The sequence below is a fragment of the Aplidium turbinatum genome, chromosome 3 (genome assembly GCF_918807975.1).
Source record: "Aplidium turbinatum chromosome 3, kaAplTurb1.1, whole genome shotgun sequence".
Lineage (NCBI taxonomy): Eukaryota > Metazoa > Chordata > Ascidiacea > Aplousobranchia > Polyclinidae > Aplidium > Aplidium turbinatum.
The window spans coordinates 36,897,948-36,920,516 of record NC_137474.1 but is presented as its reverse complement, the minus strand read 5'-3'; the positions used below and the strand labels follow the sequence as shown (position 1 = coordinate 36,920,516).

The window sequence follows — 22,569 nt, the reverse complement described above, 5'->3', positions numbered from 1 at the left end:
ATTTCTTTGTTGATACATTAAAGAAATTTTGACGCCGGCCAAATGGAACAGTCACGCGGGCCGCATTCGGCCCGCGGGCCGCAGGTTCCCCACCCCTGGTTTAGTTGGTAGGCTTCTAGTCAAAAGATGGTTTTGAAATATGCAGGCTGGCTACTGGCTAGGCTATGTGCAATAGTGACACATAACATGTATTGAGTGTTTTTGGTGATCTTTGAAATCAACAAATTCTAGCAAATGTAATTTTTCGTATTGCCTTTTACGCCTGCGGAATGGCATTCGAGTATTCCTAGCCAGCAAATCAACCTTGCAGCCTACACAATTAAAACGACTGATTTGCTAACTGGGATAGAAAAAAGTGAGTCACAAACTGTTGTTTTGGTCTATTGAGCTTCAGCCCCAGCGCCCCACACTCCCTTTTTGTTTCATTTATTTGGACATTAAGTTTTGCATTGCATTGTTCATTTATATTATTAATTTTACTTTATTAAAACTCTAGTCCTTTCCCAACTTTCTTCTAGATCCCTTTCTGCATTGTCGGCATGGCCTATTAACTTCTTTTTTTATCTATAAAATCTTAAAAGTTGTTCACTCTTTGCTAAAATGATCAATGTAATTTTTTTCGCCACATTGAAAGAGTTTGCTTCCCTAAACGGTTTCTGGTGCTATTTTTTTGAGCAATGACTAAACATAGTGGCCCATTAGTTGATTTCTAGGGGGCCTCTAAATGGTGCTCACACGGATCTGAGTGTAGCCTACTAGTGTATGTTTTTGTGATTTATACTGTTACCCGTTTATCAGCGGCATGTTTATTGATTATTTTGCAAACAAGTTACTAATGAACTTGGGCTGCTTCACTGAATAACACAACGCTCAAAGCTGATAAATTTATCGCCGCGGGAGACAAAAGCTCAAAACATTTTAATTTTCACACGTCATTGTCAAGTATAGTGTGATCGCTCATGGATCGACAGCATTGTTGAAATAGAGATAGGTTATTGTAGGCTACCGGTACCCGTAACATGACTTGTCCAATTATTTTGCATGCAAACCACCTACGTAAGTTAACCAAATATTTTCCAACAGTTTAAATCACATATACATAAAAAAGTGGAATGTGCAAACTCTGAGCCCGTAGGTATCTAAGAAACAAAAGAAACAACCGCTGGGAAGCACAATGCACAACAAATTTCAAACAACTTTTCAACTCTACACTACAGACTCATAGAGATATCCATTTTAGTGTTATTATGTTAAAAAGCTATATTGGTCAACTTTTCACAATATGAGTGTGCGAACCAAAGATTCAGAAATATAAAAAATTTCATTTATCTAAGTGTAGACTGCAGCATACGGCAGAAATGAAGTCTCACATTTAAATGGGTAAGGAATGGTGCTTAGGTCTCAAGGGACCAGGATCCTTTATCTTTTCAAGAAGGGCGAACATGATTAATTGACCGATAAATATTATCTGCTTCATAAGTTTTAAAATGTTTATGCTAAAGTATGTCAAACGTTGAAAAGCGAGCTATGTGCTGTGGCCATAGCAAGGAGGTATGATGACGTGATATTTTTGTTTTTATCTAAGTGTTGCGCTTCTTTTTGTTTGATCACAGTGGACCTCTTCGGTCTTCCTTGAAACTAAATGCTAGGGTTTAAGTCTTTTAAGAGGATATATTTAAACGATTTGATAGACAATTTAATAAAATAAATTAAAGACGATACAATTACCAGCCACTCTTCATTTTGACAGTTTAGGCTAGCTCTTATTATAGCTTATCATCAGTTTATGCAACAAAAAACGACACATTGTCCTATTTTCTGTCGCTTCTTGTTATTTACAGCAACCTATGTTATTATAAATGCTTTAGCAAGGTAACGAAGTGCATAGACGGCCAACTCTCCAGAGGCAATCTAGAAAACATTTGTGGGGCTCAAGAGTTTCAACAAAGTAATAGCTAGACTTATCAATGTAACAGTGAAGGTCCAAGAAATAAAATATTTCTATATGGGTTTGGTGGAGTATATTCTTGTCGTTAGAAAACTTCGACAAATTTATCTTGTTTTAATCACTCTGTGTGTATATTTCATGACCCAATAATATTTATTGTTCGACGCGCACTTTGCATTTGACGAAATTCAACATTTGTAAAAACGAAGAAAAGTGATATGTTTTTTATTTATTTGGAAGGCACGTGATCTAGTGCTCCCATGGACCTTTTGCTTTTTCAAAAGCACGTGCTCTGGTGGGAACTGCAGATGTAACACTATATTTTTAAAATCGGTTTTGAAAAGTTTATTGTACGAACTTAAACTTTTCAACTTATGTTTCAGAGCCCTCCGCAGATATTGTAGTCGTGAACTTGACGGACTCTGTTAATTACCACCTGTATGATGACAGAAACCTTTCTAACTACCATCTTTCTATGACGTATACTTGGAACATTATTGAACCAGAAGGTAACGCATTTGTAGCCCATTTTGAAAATGAAAAACCAACTTACTCTTCAATCAATCAGATCCCATTCAGTTGATGTCGACTATGGACGATTTTATGGAACGTTTTTGTCCATTCGCCTCCATCACTTTTCTTTGTCATGGATTGTAAGGATTTTTTTTATCCTTTTACTGAAAAAGCTAGTTTGAGAGCTTAATCCTGGCCACTTCGCATACTAGAGGCTTGTAACCTTCTAGACTAGAGGCTTGTAACCACTCACGCAGGATTGGTCACCTGGAGTGACAAAGTGGAGTTTCCGCTTGTTGTTGAAGTGTCGTCTGTAAATTATTCCATCCACTAGGTATCGCTGAATGGAGAGCAGTCCTTGAAATCCATTACTCAAGCGCACACCCCGACATTCAAACCAGTTCCGCTCTAAGACAAGACATAACATCATGTCCTTTATAATTTTAATTGCTATTTAAGTCATTTGGAAGATATATGACAACACCAGAGATCATTGTACCTACACACATTGTATCAATATAAGTTACAATTTCAAGAACAGTGACGTAATATTAGTTCCGATGCAGTGATATGGCATGAGTGTATTAGGTGAGATGGTTTTATGTCTTTTTTTCAAAGGCCACATGCTTCAAAAAATCTTAATGACAAAATAAAATATCTGTGCCTTGGATATGTCTCCATTGCATGCATTCTGCTTGTGTGGTACAAAACATTGAAGATAGCAAAATTGTCATTAAAAAGTAATTACTGCCATGGAACGTTAAATGATCAATTAGGCTATAAATTGCTTTTCCTTTTTTACAAATTACTAACGTATTATCTTAAGTAGATATCTTAATAGCCTAGTTAGTCTATTTTTGGTAATTTACAAATATAATCTCTTAGACTATCTTCATGATAATACATCGTTAAGTTTACATAACAAAACTTAAATCTGTATCAAAATTGAATGACATTTTATTTTCTCACACTTCTGCCTCTGTTTCATCACAACAAAATATTTACTGTTTGAAGACCACAAGCAATAAAAATATGTTCTCAAGCGATCTGTTGGCAACATTTTGTGAAAGTGTTGAAAGCTTTATTTTTGGGTAGAATGTAAACGTTTGTTGTGTGAGTTTTAATTTTTAACCAATGCGGATTTTTGTTTCAGGGAGCAAATTGGATGGATTTGTATGCTGCTTGACTGATGTAGATGACAAACAAATTAAAGAGCACGGTAATGAGCCATAAACCTGATCACAATTTATGAATTGTAATAAAGTCGTTATTAGCTTTCAAACAATTTACTAATTGTTTCTTTTTGTAGCATTGAAGTAGAAACTAAACATCATTTTAAAGACTTGTTTTTAAGCCAGAAAATTTATAACTTATCGGCTTATAACTTTGCCGGTTAATTTTGAATTTCCTTGCTGAGCAATAAATCTTTTTCCGTCAAGCTCCTCCGCGAGTCTAAAAAATTAAAAATAACAACTGCATTCCACTTGTGCCACATTTATTCTCTTTAAGCATTTTTTTACATTTTGGTTCCAAAGCGGGGATTAAGCCAAATACAGCCCGGTAACCTTTTGCTATAAAGTCACCTCTCTATCGTTAGAATGTGAAAATGTTGATTTTAAGAATTAGTCTAAAATACATTTAAAGAACAAGTTCTCAGTTATCAATTCTAATTGCGAAAATACTGTACAACAAAGGAATTAGCTCTATTTTATCCATCGAGTCATTTAAATTTGATTGACACACACACATGTCGACACATTCTTTTGCGACGGAATTGTATATTGAAAGGTCCCACTTGCTGCATTGGGTAGTAAGTTGAGGGCACACAAAAAGATGGTCCGCTGTTTGGGGCTTGGTGCCACAGATACATGGAACTGGGCCTGGGTCTAATTAGCCCTATAACTTACAACTACAAGCTATACACGTCACTCTCATAACAAAACTTGCCCAATTCACTTTTTACCTATTTTGAGATTTTCAACCTAAATTACTGGTTTTCTCCAGTGGTACGTGAAAAAGTGCTCAAGTAGCTTCATCCATTCTAAAGTACTTTTTGCTAATCTGCCTAACCCATAAGTAGGATAGGATAGAGGCATGTTTGGGCTTGACTTAGGCAATTTTGCAATTAATTAGGCAAGTTTATTGAAAACTGTTGGGATTTTATTTGGTTAAGTTTGTTGATACACTTTGCCTTTCGGTCACAATACCTCTACATGAAAGCGAGTGAAAATCACAGATACGTTAGCATGCCAGTCTTATGCCCTAACATGGTGTCCAACCAGCACAATGCAAGATTACATTAAGTACCCTTTCAGTTGACGCTAGACATACGGGACTGCACAAAAAGCGGGAACATTTTCTGCATTTTTTTTTGGTTGGATAAAGTTGGCAGTTGTGTGTGCGAACCTTTACTCGCCAATGATGACCAGCTAAGTTATCCCATAGCTGTATTCTTATGCTTGTTAGCTTGTTGGTGTATTATCACTTTTTATCAGTACTTGAATAGTCAGGAAAGCCTATGTTGCACAGGCAGGCTACAATAAAAACCAGTAACTGTGCAGAAACTTGTTTCAATTAAAGTCGAGTAGCCTCGTTCCTGGATTCTAGCTTAAGCTTACAGAGCACAGTGAGTAACGTCGGCCACTGTTTGATATAGTCCTGTACCTATTTCTCGACGCAAGTTTGCAGACCTTCAATCAATGAAATATGTTTTGCCACAACATTGCCATCATTATTTTGACAGTTTACCCCACTAGGATGCTTAAATCAGTAAATCAAGCGATGAAAGGTGCCTTTTCTTTAGCCTATATATTCAGACGTTGGAACATTGCCTAAATCATGTCTGCATTTCTACTTTATGCCTATCTCATGTATAAAAGTGCCCAAGTCATCATTATGTCTGAATGATTTTTGCCTAAGTCACTTTTAGCCATTGTGACGTCATCATTAGGGGTCACAAACATTGCATATTTTTCAACTGACTTTTATAAGTGCTTGTTCAAAAATTCGTTAATAAAGAAATTATCTTTAATTTTGCGGCAGTTTTTTTGTGTTTTTCTCAAAAGCTAAAATAATGAGTTGAGCAATGAGCAGCTTTGTTATGAGGGTGACGATAAGATATTTTACTATTAATTTGCTCTTATTTGGTATGCGATCACAGTATTGCATAAATATAGGCTACTTGGAATGCAATCTTACTTGATTGTTGTAACCAGAGTTGAGTCAATTACATAGTTTCAGTTCAATTATAATTACACCATCAAATTTTTTAATTACATTACAAGTACATTGTGTTTTCGGCAGTCGAATGTAGCAAGAACTCAGCGATAGAGAAGTGTTTCGCCCATGAGGCTGGGCTCATCACTACCGCACCACTAGTTCTTGCCACATAGTTCTCAACCACTGCTTTTGTCAGTCAATTGAATTCTTAAGTAGTGCATTGTACAATGTTCTGAAATGACAGTTCCAAAATAAAAACAAGTGTCTGCATTGTTTTGAAATTTTGCTTCTTAACAATTACTTTTCAAACGTATTTAATTTCACATTTCAATTACAAAATAAAATGTTCCAGTTTTTGTGTTCGGTTTTTGACTTTATCAAAAATATAATAAAATTACATTTGATAAAGACATCATAGCATAAGAAATTACAGTTAGGCTACATAGGAGTATTAGATTGTGGTGGTTTATAGATGAACTATCAAAACCAAAGCTAAATCCAAACCAAACCACAACCCTCATCCATGGACTTGCAAGGTATCTTTTTAATTAATAACGTTGAGATCGCATAACAAAATGAAATCTGAACCGTTGAGATCACACATCACCACTGAGGTTGATGGTTTACAAAAATGGAGATACAGGTTACAAACACATCATTTTAACTTTGTACATTTTTTGTTTTATCCAGAATATTCCGGAAACGACACTAACAAATATTTCGAAATAGATGATCACTTGAATGACAACAGCACGTCGCATTCCGAGTATGTATTTTTATTTTATTTTTTACCCATTACTTTGTGTATATGCAAGAAACGGAAGCCGCCTACCATGCAGCCCTTTATTCTTGTTAAATCGATGATCACGTTCTAGTGTTTACCAATTGAGTAAGCTTGAGCGATTTCCATATACTGTACACTACAGTACAGTATGTATATTTTTGTGGTTGTGCACGTTTTAGCATAAATTACAAATGCTTCTTGGACTGAAAAAATGCTTTTTTTGTCTTTTCGTTTGATTAATTTTTGAAACAACCGATTTTTGAATAACTTTGTAAATAACCGATTTTTATATAACAATTAAATTTTATTTCTTCTTTTGGCTTTATTACCACTGCAAGTAGAGTCGCCGGTGTAAACTGCAGTCCTTCACATTACTTTGTCAGCAGCATCTTCCTCTTTCAATCTTACTATTTCCATATCTTCTGCAACACAGTCTTTCCATCTTCTTTTCGGCCTTCCTCGATTTCGTTTTCAATTGTCTTATTCTTCCTCCCATATAATCTTCGTCTCTCCTTAACACGTAACCCAACTATCAAGACGTGTCTCTCTCAGTTTACAATTTTTTTAAATCAATCAGCAAGAAATTTTAAATTTTATAATAATCTCAATAGTATTGCATTATTGTTGGCAGACATTATTTGTATTATTTGTGGCAGACCATATACTGGAGAAGCCACGCTAGTGTAGCAAAAGCTCTATAAATATATTGATTTTTCGGATTTAGTGTGATACTGTCTTCTTTTTTTCTTTCAGCCCTCTGACTTGCAATCCTTTTTTGATAACTTCGTATATAAATTAACTAGATAGTTTCATATCATACTCAAATTAAAACTAGTTTAATTTAACAAAATACAGAAAATAGTGGAACCGTAATTATAAACTCACAAACTTTGTTTCGAAGTATCTTTCACTTAACTCATAAGAAAAGCAGATTTTTCATGACCGATTTGGTTTTTATTTGGTAAAGCAGTCGACTGTCAGCAACAGAAAGGAATAGATCAATCATAGTAAAATTATATCTCGTCATGCCTGAACTGCTACCGCTCTTCATCGATGGTGTTATCAAAACTCCAAATTGCGAAAAAAGCAGGCAACCTGTTGAGTGTTGATCATTTGATTTTAGACTGTTCATGAACAGTAGGCTACTATTCGGTGGTTTCAACACAGTTTACCAATGCAAAAATATGTTAAAAAACTGGCTAAAATGCAAGGAACTTCAAGTGTGAAAATGCCAAACGAAAAACTAGCCTACTACCATTATTAGCCTGCTATATTTTTTTCACATTTTGTTTCCTTAAGATTATTCGTTTGTTTATGCAGTTGTCAAACCTACATTGGCAAGGACTTTTATATTCACGCTGAGAATGGATCTTACATTACTTGTCCTTATCCTTGTGAAGACTACCTTCCAAGCTGTCGACACAAAGTAACGAATTCTGTTTGCAGATTGATGGACACTGAGGAGTGCAAAGTCTTACCGAAAGTAAGACTTGAAGCATGACAAAACGGCCAAGCAGTAGTTTGCATGTAGGCCTATCTGTGATATCTTGTATTTTTGCGGCACAATATGGTTCTCGAGTAGCTTTAAATGGCAGTTTAGGCTATTATATTTTGATGCTACCAAGAAGAAAAAAGCTCTTCGATTGTGCGTCAAGTGTTTAGTTATAGGGTTCTTAGCCAAGTAGCTATATACGCAGCAATTTGAAATAAATGCACTAAAAATGAAAGATAAATTAAACTTACTTTTTTGTCTTGCGTTTTATTAATTAACTTTTAATTATAGATTCAACATAAGGTTGCCCGTAATACTGTATAGGGCTGTTCGAAACGAACTTTGTCAAGTCGAAACAAAACGAAGTCTTTTTTAAGATTATTGCTCCAAATCGAATCGAAACGAAATCAAGATATATAGTTTTAGGTCGAAACAAAATATTTCGAAACGAAACGAAATATTTTACAGCTAGCAGGCCATTGCCTTAGCAGGCAATAGGAAACTCCAAACATCATTTTTTGCAAACAAAAGTGTGGCATTAGGAAAAGAGGTCGACAGCTAACATCCTTTCTCCGCCAAGCAGAACAAAACACTGGATTGCAGAAACGTAAACAACCAAATTTGGTAAAAGACTGCAATGTTTGAAACGACTCTGTTAAAGATGTCAGGGTAAGCCGGTGCCAGGTTTTGAAAAGTTTTTTTTTTTTCAATTAAATAAAACTTCTACTCAATACAAAAACGATGCAGTAGCCTGCAAACAAGAAAAAAAATAGGCACAGTCAACAGAGGTTATAAAATCGTGCAAAGAAGGCACGTGTCCAATGGAGCTGTAGCGCACCCAGCATGGGGCTAAGGGGGCTCAAGCCCCCCCCAAACCCACCACCAAAAATGAATTTTTTGTATGTTCCCCATTTATACCTTTTGCTTACAGGTTAGATATGAATAGGACACAACAATACAACAGGGCTGAGCATTATAGCAATATATTTACATTTTTACAAATAGTTTTAACAGTCGAACGTTTTCGGTTTAACTTAAGCCCTCATCAGAAATCAGAAAATATTTATGAAAATGCAATAAATTTCAATTTCTTGAAGGTAAAATTACATTAGGAAATGGCAACTACTTAAATAACTACAAAAAAAATTGCACCACAGGGAACGTGATACATCAAGTAAATGTTGAAGACTCTGAAGAGAATGGACGCGCCTCCAGCAAATAATTGTTTGTTTAAATTTGGGTTGTAGCGTTTGATTAACAGTGCTTGCTATCATAACAGTGAATTTTGGTGTCAAATTGGGATTTGCTTTCGCGTAAAATTTTAAATGAGTCAGCAGAGAATTTTCGATCAGTGCAAAAAGAACACTCCATGATATGGTGTTTAATGGAACTTTTCTTTAACTCTCTAAAGTTCAGATGCTCCCGTACTCTCGTGGTCAAATGTCTGGTGGACATTCCGATGTACCGTAGGCTACGTCAATGCCGAATCACACGGACCTGTAAAAAAGCCTACTGTTTACAAAATTTGTGTTTTGTTTCAAACTGTTTTCGTGCTAGTTGTTGTTTTAGCACTTAGCCTATTTGTGTTGGCAAACGGAAAGCTATATAATTCTATTTTGTCATACATGACAAAAAAGTTGAGGTCTATAGAAGATTGCGAGAATGGACGTAGGGATGAGGTTGCTGATGGTGCTAGTAGCCTGGGCAGGCGCGGATTTATAGAGGGGGCCCAAGCCCCCCCCCCCGAAATTTTGTGAGGAATTGTTAAAATTGTATGTTTCCGCATCAAATGGTTTGAGATGCTTCTAAACAGCTAATCTTAGTCCCACGGCAGACTTAATTTATTCCGGGGAGAGGGGAGATAATTTTTTGTTATTATTATGGTTGAAATTATCCATCTATCAGACTCCGTTATTTTGTTTCATACAACTTCAAATACATTTTAATGGCAACATTTGTTGAAGCTGACTCAGCTACCAACGTTGAACCAAATGACAGTTGAAACAATCTGAAACCTTGAAGAGCTGTTTTATAGTTTTTAGTCTTCATTATAATTTCAATCAAATACCAAGTAAGCTTGCAAACATACAAATATCCAATTGATCATTGACACTGTAGGCTATACAGGGTTTTAAACCAGATTTCAAGTTTAGCCTACTTTGCATGCTTAGCAATTTTTATTCAAGCAGAATTTATTTTTTAAACATTCTCAATTGATGAAACTAGCTGTGTCGTAGTATCATTGTTCATATCTGTTTTATCTTTTTCTTTCTTTTTGATTGATTTTTAAATTTTCTGCCCCCCCTCCCCCCACGAAAAAAACTCCTAGATCCGCGCCTGAGCATGGGGTTCACTAGGCCAACTTCTATTCTGATTGACAGAACGCATCCTGATGTATCGGCAACCTGTGGATTGTAAGTGCTTTTAAATACAGTATTAATCAAAGGGATAGGTATTGACCTATTGTCACTGTCACTATTGTCGCAAATCACTCGGCCTGCATTTCTGAATTAGCCCCCCCCTAAAATTTTTTCTGGGTGCGCTACTGCAATGGAGTTCCTGATCGTTGCTCTGAAAAAGAGCATGTCACTAATCCTTGATGTGCTCAAAGATGCTTGATTTGGTACTACAATGTCACCAGCAGCAGACCACAAACGCTCGCTTGTGTTAGAAGTAGCTGGTATAGCCGACAAAATCTGTGCCAATTTAGTCACCATTGGAAAGTGAGTTTGATTTACTTTCCACTATTGTAATGGACACTCGTTTGTTGGTATCCACTCACGTTTCAAATATAGGTAAGGATAGTAGAACTAGGGAATTGCTCACTCAAAAAGAAGGTGGACAACTGGAGGTCATAGTGACAAAATTTAGGGCAACTACAGCTTGAGGTCTACCGCCATATGTCGCATATCCAGGTACAGAGTATTTGACCTCACCACGTGTGTAGGCCTACAAAGTGTGTATTGCCCAAATAAATGCATGAGAATACGTGATATCATGTTTATGTGATACAATTCAAGTCATACTAATGCATCAGTAGATCTTACGTTACAGTGGTAATGGTAGGTACTCTCAACAGTTCTGCTGACGTTCTAGAACCCAAAATATCAAGCAAAGTATAGCATTTCGTTTATGAGAATAAATTTACCTAAAAGCAAAGAAAACTTTTTGAAGTTCTGCCAAATTTTTAATTTTGCAGTGACTCTCCAGCTGTCCATATTACAAGAAAAATCAATAAAGTGAGTTGTCCCGGTATTTTACTGTCCCTACCAAAAAGTGTTCCGATTCGCGTTCGAAATTGCTTACTGGTAGGCTACTTTTTCTGAAGAAATCTTTCCTTTCTTTTTCTTTTCTAAAATCCCCATTCTGCAGCAATTGTTTCCTTCATTTCTGTTTCTTGAACTTCGCTATATTCGTCCAATAGATGTCCTTGCACTTTGTGATCCAGTTCCAAAAATGTTTTTTGGACACGTTGGTGAACCTCTTTATCGAACAAAATCAACTTAAATGATTGGGTCGACAGCAATGGCAGCTTAAAAATATTTTTCTAAACTTATATTTCAATTGGCGTATCGGTAAAAATGTAAGTTTGACTGCAATGTCACTTCAAATTCAATAGCATCTTCAAGAAACGACCTACTTCTAAGAACTTCCTTAATCACTCGCTCTGCTTTCTGTGTTGTTGACTTATGCAACACTACAAGGATTTTGAACTTTTTAATTGGTTTATTGAAATATTTATTGAATAAATCTTTCCAGATTTGGAAATTTCTTCTATTTGAAATTTCCTTTCCCAATGACCTTACATTTTTTCCTAATATCGCTAAATTGGAGATAACATTCCTTATTTGGCAAAACTAATGAAAGATGGAACCCGGGCCGAGGCGAATATATTAAAGAGAAAAAATGAGCACCTCGTAAGCTTAGATTTTCTTACTTTGTGAGACGATTTTTATAAAACCTTTGAAAAATATAATCGTTTCGTTTTGAACGCAGAACGAAATAAAATGGCTTGAATTTCAAAACGAAACGAAATTCTTCACTCAAAAATTATTTCAAAACGAAATTAAGACAAGGAGTTTCGCTTTAACACGAAACGAAATATTTCGAAATATTTTTGTTTCGGATAACCTGACTGGAATAAAACGTATAATATAGGGGGTATGCGCTGGTTGAGCGGCAAAGGCATGCAATTCAGTAACACGAAGTCCAAACTGGTGTAAATACGAACAGCAACCAATTGCTGGTGTCGCTACTGTGACTGACCTGGACAACAAAAGAAAATCAGAGTTGTGCAAAGCAAAATTACCGGTTGGAAACATGCCCACACAATCACTTTTAGCCATTCCTATAATTACTATTGTTCACCTCAAATGGCTTGCAGTTTCCTCTCAGCCATAGCCCATTTATAGCCAGATATACTGTAGGCTTAAAATTAAAAATACAATCACATGATTTCGAACATGATTTTTTTGTTACGTAATAATTGCTTACAATTGTCTCCGTTTCCGTTGTTGATGACTGCATGCAATTTCAAAGTTGCATGCGCAGCTGCCTGATGCGTTGATAAAAATAAGAATAACCGATTTCAGGTTACATTTGGAAATCAATAACAGAGGAATTATTAGATTTAGACTGAACAGTGAAGAGGTTTGTCAAAAATTTACTGATTTTTGTTTCAAAAACATCAAACCAAGGCAGTCGATTCGAATTTTTTTTCGAATCGCAAACGAATTGAAAAACACCTATTTGCCAATAATAACCAGTAAGTCATATTGTGTTAGATTAGCCTACCATACTCAGCTTGCATTGACAATAATTTTTAGTTTGCAGCAACTAGTTTTACTCAATTGGATAGATTTTGTGTTGAAAAAAAAAAAGTAACATCTTGACGTCATTTGTCACCCTAAAAGATATGATATTTGCATAATTATATAAAATGTGTCCACATTGAGCTATTTTTAGCTATAGACTATTATATTTTAATAATAATTCTTGTTTTTATACAGTATACAGTGCTGTATCCATCGCAGAATGCGTTGCTTCTCAGAAGCGAGTACCATTGCATTGCTCGAATTCATTCCATTGCTCAGTGCCAAGCAGGAATTAGATTCAGTACCATTTTTAAAGAGTCTTTGGTATGACCCGACAGGGTATCGAACCCATGCTTACCGATTTAGAGGAAGACGCACTAACCACTAAGCCACCGAGCTGGTTTCCATCTATAAAATGTGTAGCGTTTTATGGCGACTGCTGGCTTTGCACTCCAAGGTGTTGAAAACAATAGCTAGCTTTATTTCCATCGTTTCGGCAGCTGGCACAACCAACTCATTTTTAATTTTATATCTTGTTTACGATATCATCACATCACACTGAGTTATGCAAGAAAGAACACAATCGGTAGGCTACCGTTTTTAAAGTCTTCAGTTTAATCGACCTTTAATCGAACTCAGATCCATTAGCTTCAGAGTCGAAGGCGAAACCGCTCGGCCACTGAACTGGTGAAGCATTAAATCACTATGCAGTAATTTAAATGGAGGTTTTTACTTTACAGGGATAAGATTATGGTAAAAGGGATCATTTGTAGGCAAATGTATGATACAAACGCCATGTTTTTAACTGTGTAAATATTCCTAGGGGGAAGTTTCAACTTTAAGCTTTGTTTCTCATTCAGTTACATCTTTGCTATTTTTGCTATCACAGCTTCAAGTTTTTACCGTTTTATTTACAGAACCAGCGTAATTTAACAGTTGAAATTAAATTTGGACGAAGATACGAATTTACAGTTCATCTTTACACTGGCACTGTGTTCGGGTCGATCGAACAGCCAACCGAAAAGAATCATATTGTTGACAAAATACCACTCTTCTGTGCCGACCATCTTATTGAGAACGAAAACTTAACACGGGATGCTGTGTATAAATTTTGCAAATCGGAGCAAACTATCAGTGGTAAATCGTTTATTTGATTTCGATATACATACAGTAGCTTACAGTAACGCATGTTTCTCGGCAGTCGATTGCAGTATGAATTTAAAGCGCTGGATTTTATCGCTACATCGCTACAATCGGTTGCCGAGAATCATATATTTGATTGGATCGTCTAAATCAGGGGTGGGGAACCTGCGACCCGCGGGCCGAATGCGCCCAGCGTAACTGTTCCATGTGGCCGCGTCAAAATTTCTTTACCCAAAATATATTGAAACAACACCTCAAAAAAGAGTAGGCTTTGCATTCTCGGTATATTGCAAATGACCTTCTATGACTAGTTAATCCATCATAGAAGGCCATTTGTAACAACAATGTGTACGTCACAATGTGACCAGTTATTGTTAATCGGTCAGTTATGCCATTCGTGAAAAGTGTTTTGCAGAGTAGCCTACTTCTTAAATTAGCAAAAATTTACATTGTGTAATGGCTTCTGGAAAGAAAAGAAAGATTGGTGATGAAGGCAGAATTTCCAGAAACATTGGCATTTTTTTATCAGTAAATAAAACTTCGAAATTATTAGTGGCCCGCCTGTGTTATTTCTCATTTTATGTGGCCCGCAATACTAAAAAGGTTCCCCACCCCTGCTCTAAATGGCTAGCGTGGAAGCTACACCGTTATGGTTAGCGAATCGCAATAGCTCGCTGTTTTAGTGAGTAGGCTACTCCGTCTTGTGCTGATAGCCAGGAAGAAAGCAGAACCTTTTTCATACACGGCAGAGTACGGTATTTAGGCCTAACTGTTTTCAAGTTTAAATTAGTTTGTCGTTAAATTAGATTATAGGCCACTTCACGCTTTTAGCAAGCTGATATGAATAATCGCATACTGTAGGAGGTTAAGCAATATAGGCCTATATAGGCCGACATGGTTGTAAACGTGATAATTACTAAATACCTAAGACTTGTGGTTAAATAAAGCTTTTTTAATTTATAGGTTAGGTTAAATTGTGCAAAAAAAGCAACCTATCTTTGAGCCGAAAAATAAAAATTCACTCAACCAATGAAAGGAATATTTTGTCTCTCCATTCAAAAACACATTGTCATTCTTTTTGGATTATGAAGCTAACTATAGGTTATCTGACAAAATTGTGTCAATCAGTAGCGCACCCAGAAAAAAAAATTAGGGGGGGGGCTAATTCAGAAATGTCGGCCGAGTGATTTGCGATAACAGTGGCACTAGGCCAATGCCAGTGGCCTAGCCAGGAATTTTGAAAGGGGGGGGGGTTTAACGGCCGGCGGGCAAAGCCAGACGGCGTGTTCGCCTAAAACGACACCCAGCCTCTGGGGGGCCTCCCTCAAATTTTTTTGAAAAATTACTTTGAATTTGGTGCATTCTGAGAGCATTTTCAACAAAATTGTGGGTATGAATATTTTTTTAAAATGGTGCTGTCCGATGGCATAGCAAAAGGATAAGATCATGTTTTCTTCGGCAGTTTTCGGAAATAAAGCTTAGTCTCTATGCTTTTTTGTTGCTAATTCCTGGCTGAGATATTTGAATGTTTGGTATTGGCAAAACTCACTCTTTTAATGCAGTTTCGTTTAAAATTAGGCAAACTTTGTTTTAGAGCAATAAAGAGACTGAAAGCATCATTCCCAATATCGTGACGTCACACGCGTGCCAAAGTGGGGGGGGGGGAGGATTGAAACTCGCGAAAACAACAACCAGCACAAAAACAGTTTGAAACAAAACACTAATTTTGTAAAAAGTAAATTTGATGTGGACGTTTTTCCTATACTTACAATACATTTGAAATTTCGAAATTAGTTCGTATTTTCAACTAAAGTCCCAGGCGCCTTCGCTTCTCTGCTCAAATGTCGTATACAGTTTTAAATGTCCGTGTGATTCGGCATTGACGTACGGTACATCGGTATGTCCGCCAGACATTTGATCACGAGAGTACGGGAGCATCTGAACTTTAGGGAGTTAAAGAAAAGTGCCATCAAAGACCATATCATGAAGTGTTCTTTTTGCACAGATCGAAAATTCTCTGCTGACGCATTTAAAATTTACACAAAGGCGAATCCTAATTCGATACCAAAATTCAGGAAGCAGTGTTAATCAAACTCTGCAACCCAAATTTAAACAAACAATTATTTGCTGGAGGTGCGTCCATTCTCCTCAACATTTACATGATGTATCACGTTCCCTGTGGTGCAAATTTTTTTGTAGTTATTTATGTAGTTGCCTTTTCTTAATGTAATTTTACCTTCAAGAAGTTGAAACTCATTGCATTTTTATAAATATTTTCAGGTTCCTGATGAGGGCTTAAGTTAAGCCGAAAACGTTGGACTGTTAAAACTATTTGTAGATATGTAAAATATATTGTTATAATGCTCAGCCCTGTTGTATTGTTGTGTCTTATTCATATCTAACCTGTGAGCAAAATGTATAAATGGAGAACATACAAAACTTTATTTTTGGTGGTGGGTTTGGGGGGGGGGGCTTGATCCCCCTTAGCTCCATGCTGGGTGCGCTACAGGTGTCAATTATATAAACCTACCTTCAGCAGCGTATTTATTGCTATAGTTTTTGCAAGAATAGGTTAGCCGGAAAAAGTGCTGAACACCTTGTTGAATGCCATATTTTAAAAGAAAAATATTAGCCTAAGAATATGCAAAACATAAACATTTTAATACTTTATCAACATTTTTTGTAAAATTTGTCTTGATTGAGCTTCGAAATAAAAGTATTGGAGAAAAGTTTATTTTTGCCAGAAAAATACATTTAATTTAACTTACACGAATTTGTTTCTAACTACCCTCACAAAATACAGGTAAAATGATCCCTGGTTTTCAAATTTAACTTATCTATTGAGGAGGATATTTTTAATGATATAAAAAGAAGAATCGGTCAAGCAAAAGCGTCATTTTGGAAATGCAAGGAATTTTTAAGAGGAGAAATAAATTTACAATTAAAACTGAGACTTCTATCTTGTTACATCAAACCAGTCATGTCATATGGAAGTGAAAGTTGGACCTACAGCAAAGAAATTCACAAAAAAATTAATGCTTTTCAACTCTGGTGCTACAGAAGAATATTAAAAATATCATATAAAAAACACATTACAAACGAAGCAATTAGGAAAAGAATTGGAGTGCAAGATACATGGGCAAACAACTTGGCAAAACAAAAGATGAAATTCGCGGGACATATTTTGAGAGGATCGGCAGGACAGCTACATCAATTGGTTATTGAAGGTATGGTGGAAGGAAAGAGGTGCAGGGGAAGAAGGAGACGAACATGGGGAGATGACGTGATACAGTGGGCTGATTTGTCAAGCATTGGAGAAACAAAAAGAGTAGCGGAAGAACGTGACTTGTGGAAGAAAGTGACAGCCAACCTCCGGATCGGAGACGGCACGTGATGATGATGATTGAGGAGGAATGGTCTTTGGCTAACCAAAAACCAGCCTGGAACCTGGAAAGACAAAAACCGCTAAATATGTTTTTGGTCTATTATAAAAATCATGTTGGTGATTCTATAAACTTATTTGTTCATTTTTATGATACGTTCTCATTTTGTTATCTACTTTAAAATTAATCACCTAAAATCGACACAAATCTAATAAGTTAATCCGGCTAAGCCTATGTGAAGAAATTCGTCTTCGCTGCTCCTGTCTGTTGCACCGTTAAGTTTGATTTTACATTGTTTATCTGACCTTTTTTACATCACATCTCAGACTATTTTTTTGCCTTACAGCTTTATCCTCTGCATCAAGCCCTCCAACTGATTTTGAATGGTTTAACATGGTTCCAAATTATTCCACCCACAAAGTAAATCTCGTTTTTCGTTGGAAGGCTCCTCATGACGTACATTTAAATTCTTCTGTTTCCAGATATTTTTTCAGTTCGTCTGGCGGTGTATCTCCAAAGTCTGGTGTAGTGGTAAGTTTCATTAGAGATATGTCGAAGCACTTGGTTTAGGATTATGCAACTACCTGCTGAGAGAAAGAGTGTGTTAACAAAAGTGTTGCCAGGTGTTAAAACTAATTCAAAGTTATGAAAGCTGCACAAATGATTCTAAAGCGAATTCTTAAACTTAGCTATGCAACAAAACTTTAATATTTAAGCTACTCAAAAATATGGCATACAATCTGAAAACAAATCACTAATTTTTCAAAAACTTTAACTTATGCTTCCGAGAATTGTGCAAAACATAGCAACGTTACAGAAAAGAAATTACAATATTTTCCAAGTAATTAGTATAAAGCTATTAAAGTTACAGCATAATTTTGTAAACTGTTTCAGCTACTGGGCTAAGTAGTTTACATTTACAGGCGTCATTGCATTGATAACTGTACAAGGGATGACTAGATTAATTGTGTGTCGTTTTTCCTTCAGACTAGTTTTTATAAAACTGTATTTTAATAATTTTGACCGTAAAAGTAGCATCAGAGTTGAAAGTTTTAGGAACACTCGAAAAAACTATGATTTGTTGTATCATTCTCTAAGCAAGAAGTTTCGCATTCCGTGTTCCAAAAATCCTTGCTAATGTTCGACATTTTGATGGAAACTGCTGATTGCAGATTTCTTTCGAGTTAACAAAATCACATTTAGACAAAGTTGAAAGCATATTAGCGTGAGTATTTGAAATAAGTTACTTGCTATAACATTATTAAATAGCACCTGGTTGCAGTACCGTACTTCAATGAGAGAAAAACAAGTTTAATTGCGTCTGCGGTATCAAGGTTAACCAAGTATTTATACTAAAACACAGTTAGGCTGACAGATAAAAATATGAAAATACACTCCGTTATTGTAATGTAAAATAACAGGCCAGCCGGATGATGTAAACAAGAATAAATCCATCTAAACGCAGTTGATGTAAGTTATTTGGATATTTGAGTTTATTTTCATTTCATAGTTTTTATTTAAGCTAGACTACTGTATGCTATGTAGGGCAATCACCACTTTTTTAATTTTTTAGATTGCAAAATCACCTGCAGAAGAATTAGTCAATCCATACTACAACATTTCGCTTGAAAACGTTCCAATGGGAATGAACGTTACAGCGAGGGTGATACCAGCTTTCCGTAAATTATCAGGTCTAAATTGCTTTGCTTCCTTGAAGTGCTCTAAAACTGGAAGCGAAGCAGTCTTGTTCATCGATATTCCGAGTAAGTTTTTATTGTGGTTAAAGTAGGCCTACCATATTTTTATCACCCAAAAAGAGGACAAGTTTTGTAAGCAAGTAAAATGCCAGTAGATTTGTACGTTTAAGCAATTTTTTGCATCTTCTTAGATGATTATAGGCCTATGTAGCAAAAGTGACAAATAAAAAACATAACATATTTATTTGTCAGATTTAGTCAATGAACATTTTGTTGTTCATTTGATTTTCTCCACAGAAAGTTTGCATTTGATTTGCTCCACAGTTGCGCAAAAAAAAATCTCCACAGAAAACATGCGTTTTACCTTTGCATTTTGAGCCATAGCTTATTGTAGATAAAGAATTGCTCGATTTTTAACAATTCATTTAAAAAAATCTATAGTTCTGCAATATTTGAACTATTCTGTCCATTTTCTAATGTGCCATCATTTAAACAAAGCTAATGCAAGCTACCTATCAGATTTAAGATGCCTTTGCAATAGCTTTGGTATAGATCAAACAGTTTAACATCATCAATGTCAACATTTTTCTCTGACAAATACTTCCACACACCGCTGAAACGGGTTATCCTATTCTTTGGTGTAAGACAGCATACGCATCCAATCACAGAATGTGAACTCGGAAAATGAAATTAGTGGTCTATTCATCCAAATAGGCAACACAAGAGTCGAACAATAGAAATACATCTGACATGATCATCGAGTAACACTTTCTTCCTTTGCCACAGAAATAAATGTATCTACCATAACCACAGCAAGCAATGTATTGTCAATCTCAAAGTCAATAAACACTTTTCACAAGGATAGTCTACTTCTGCCACAGCTCACAGAAAACATACTTTTCCTTTTTGGTATCGTTGCTTAGCCTTATTCAGCTTTCGCCAAAGTCACATAAAAATAAAACCTTGTTGAAAATGATAGCAATGCAAAAAAGAGGACATTTGAGCATTTTCAAGTGTCCTCGGAGGACAATTCATTTTCATTTTTTATGAAAAAAGAGGACAAATCCTCCTAAAAGAGGACATATGGTAGCCCTAGGTTAAAGATCTGCATCATGTGAAAAGTAAACTCTAGAACATGACCACAGAGTTAACAAGAAAGAAAGTTTAATTTTCCAATTTCAAAACCTACACTTTTTTCCCCTTACAGCTCATGCTTCTCTTTCTTCCTTGCCAATTAGTAGTTAGCAGTGGTGTGCGGTGACCATTATTTTATTTGGGTGTTCATTTTTTTTCAGAAGGCTTTAAACGCAAAGTGTAGATTTGCAGTTTGCGCAATAGCTGTTCAGATCATATCAAAATAAAGTAATGTGATATGATATAAAGAGTCACTATGCAAATCAAGCATGTGTTTGAAACTTTCTAAAAAATGTAAACACCTAAAAAAATGTGAAAGAAAGGAAGCTAATCTCTCTGTCCACTTTCAAGCATACCATTGTGCTTTGCCATACAGATTGTAAACAGATTTGCTCTGAATTTACGTCGGGCAGAAATCCTTTCTCGTGCTATTTGAATGCTCTCAGCAGGGGCTCCGGACACTTCCTGAGAGTGGGGGGGTAATTTAAGCAGGGGCGGGAACGATGTTTTGACATTGACAGGGTCTTATTGGATTATCGCATGACATATACTTCTGGAAGGTCGCTCCCCAGACCTCGTTCGCATTACTGAAAGCTTCAGTTTCTTATACAGCGTTTTAGACTGCATGTTTCGCGCCAAAGGCGCAAAATTTTTGACTTCAAACACGATTTAAAATCGAAAAATTCTTTCAACGAATCTGAAATCACGAGCAAAAGCTTTTTAACATTTGCCACATTTTTTTGAGGTTTTGAGACAATTTTGACCGGAAGAGTCTCTCGACGCAAAATCTCTCTCTGTATTCTTCCTTGCCTCAAGTCCTCCAAATTTTGCACTTCAGCCGCTAAAAGGTTAGATTCAAAAGGCGAAAAGCGTTAAGGTCAAATGCTATAATCTATATAATTTGATTTACAATTACATGAATACATAGCACGACAACCTGTGCCATAACATCCACAGTGAAATGAAACGTTTCAGCATCTAGGGTTAGGCCTACATTCAACTCAGAAAAAAAAGAAGCTAAAATGCATTAACTTTTACAAGAACTGAAAATTAGGAGACATCTTGATCGATACTACAGGAAGGCCTACCATCTGCGCTGTATAAGAAATAACACTAAACAAAAAATGGCATAACACCCAGGTAATACCTTGTGCCAAAATCTCACAAAAACTACAAAGAAATAACATTATAAACGAACACCTCAACTCAAACAAAACACTGTGTGCACTCTGCTTCTATTCTAAGCAGAACAGTCAGAAGTCGCCAAACACATTAAATCTTTGTGAATTGTTGAAAAAAAATTCTTTGCAGATTTCATCTACACTTAGTTCATCCAAATACACTTAATGGGCATGGCACATGGCAATGACATTGAGTTTTGAAGCAGTCATTGTGCTTCGGAGCCATGTTTTTAAGCGGTGTAGCGAGCTAAACGATCTTTCAGCTTCTGCAGTGATTGACCAATTGACCATTGACCAATTGACCAATAGCATTATTACAAGTTTTTTCACACTGGCATAAAATTCTTTGACAATAATAGGCCTAAGTCCCATTAACTTGTTTCGAACATCGCACACATACTTGATCGGCCCAAATTTCTGATGAAAGTGGCTTAAATCTTGGCCCAAAATTTTCACGTCGAAGCCATATCGTTCCAACGCTGTAACAGCACTGTCGTTGACTGTGCCAGATACTAAAACTTCAAGCATTTAGTGAGTTTTTATTTCTTCGCCATTGAAGCGGTGGATGAGGCCTTGCACTATGCTGTCAATAGATGCACAGAACTGCCTTCGGTAATGAGAAGCGAGGTCATGAGAAGCACTTTGCTCACAGCGGTTTCTTGAAATTTGGACTTTAGCTAAGCCTAAGCTATCTACTTGCTGCTGAAATTCCTTGTATAACTGCATAAATTGTTCTTCATTTCTAAGACTCTGGTAATTAACTTTTAAGCTTTCAACCAGCTCCATCATGTCGCTGATGGCATAGGCTAAGACTGGATCTGCAACAGGCCAGTCATCTTTTCAAGTGGTTTGAATAAAACTCGGCAAAACTGTAATGCAAAGTATGTGTTGCCTTGTATTAATTGGGAATAAAGGCCTAATGATTTCGCATTGTTGAAATTTTGAAGTGTGGTGTTTAACTAGGGCTACCATATGTCCTCTTTTAAGAGGATTTGTCCTCTTTTTTCAAGAAAAATGAATTGTCCTCCGAGGACACTAAAAAATGCTCAAATGTCCTCTTTTTTGACAGTTTGGGTTTTCATGCTTATATTTTCAACGGGATTATATTGCTTGATGACGTTTCAGCGACAGCTTGTAGGCTATTTGTTTTCTAAACATTTTGTATACCAATGTAACATGTTGATTTATAAATTCTACAAGAAATTGGTGCATTTTATGGAACTGTTGTTGAACGTTCATTGCCTGGTTTATTGTAAAATAT

General features: G+C 36.1%; 1 protein-coding gene across 1 annotated transcript in view; it reads left to right on the top strand.

The window, feature by feature from the left end:
- Positions 1-1,376: 1,376 nt before the first annotated feature.
- LOC145766767 (uncharacterized) overlaps positions 1,377-22,569 on the top strand; it is a 35,815-nt gene continuing 14,622 nt past the window's right edge. Inside the window, exons 1-8 of the mRNA XM_082578474.1 lie at positions 1,377-1,380; positions 2,332-2,457; positions 3,615-3,680; positions 6,371-6,446; positions 7,785-7,947; positions 13,688-13,907; positions 17,643-17,827; positions 18,870-19,059. Of these exons, the coding sequence (XP_082434600.1) occupies positions 1,377-1,380; positions 2,332-2,457; positions 3,615-3,680; positions 6,371-6,446; positions 7,785-7,947; positions 13,688-13,907; positions 17,643-17,827; positions 18,870-19,059 (1,030 nt within the window). The remainder of the gene's footprint in view (positions 1,381-2,331; positions 2,458-3,614; positions 3,681-6,370; positions 6,447-7,784; positions 7,948-13,687; positions 13,908-17,642; positions 17,828-18,869; positions 19,060-22,569) is intronic.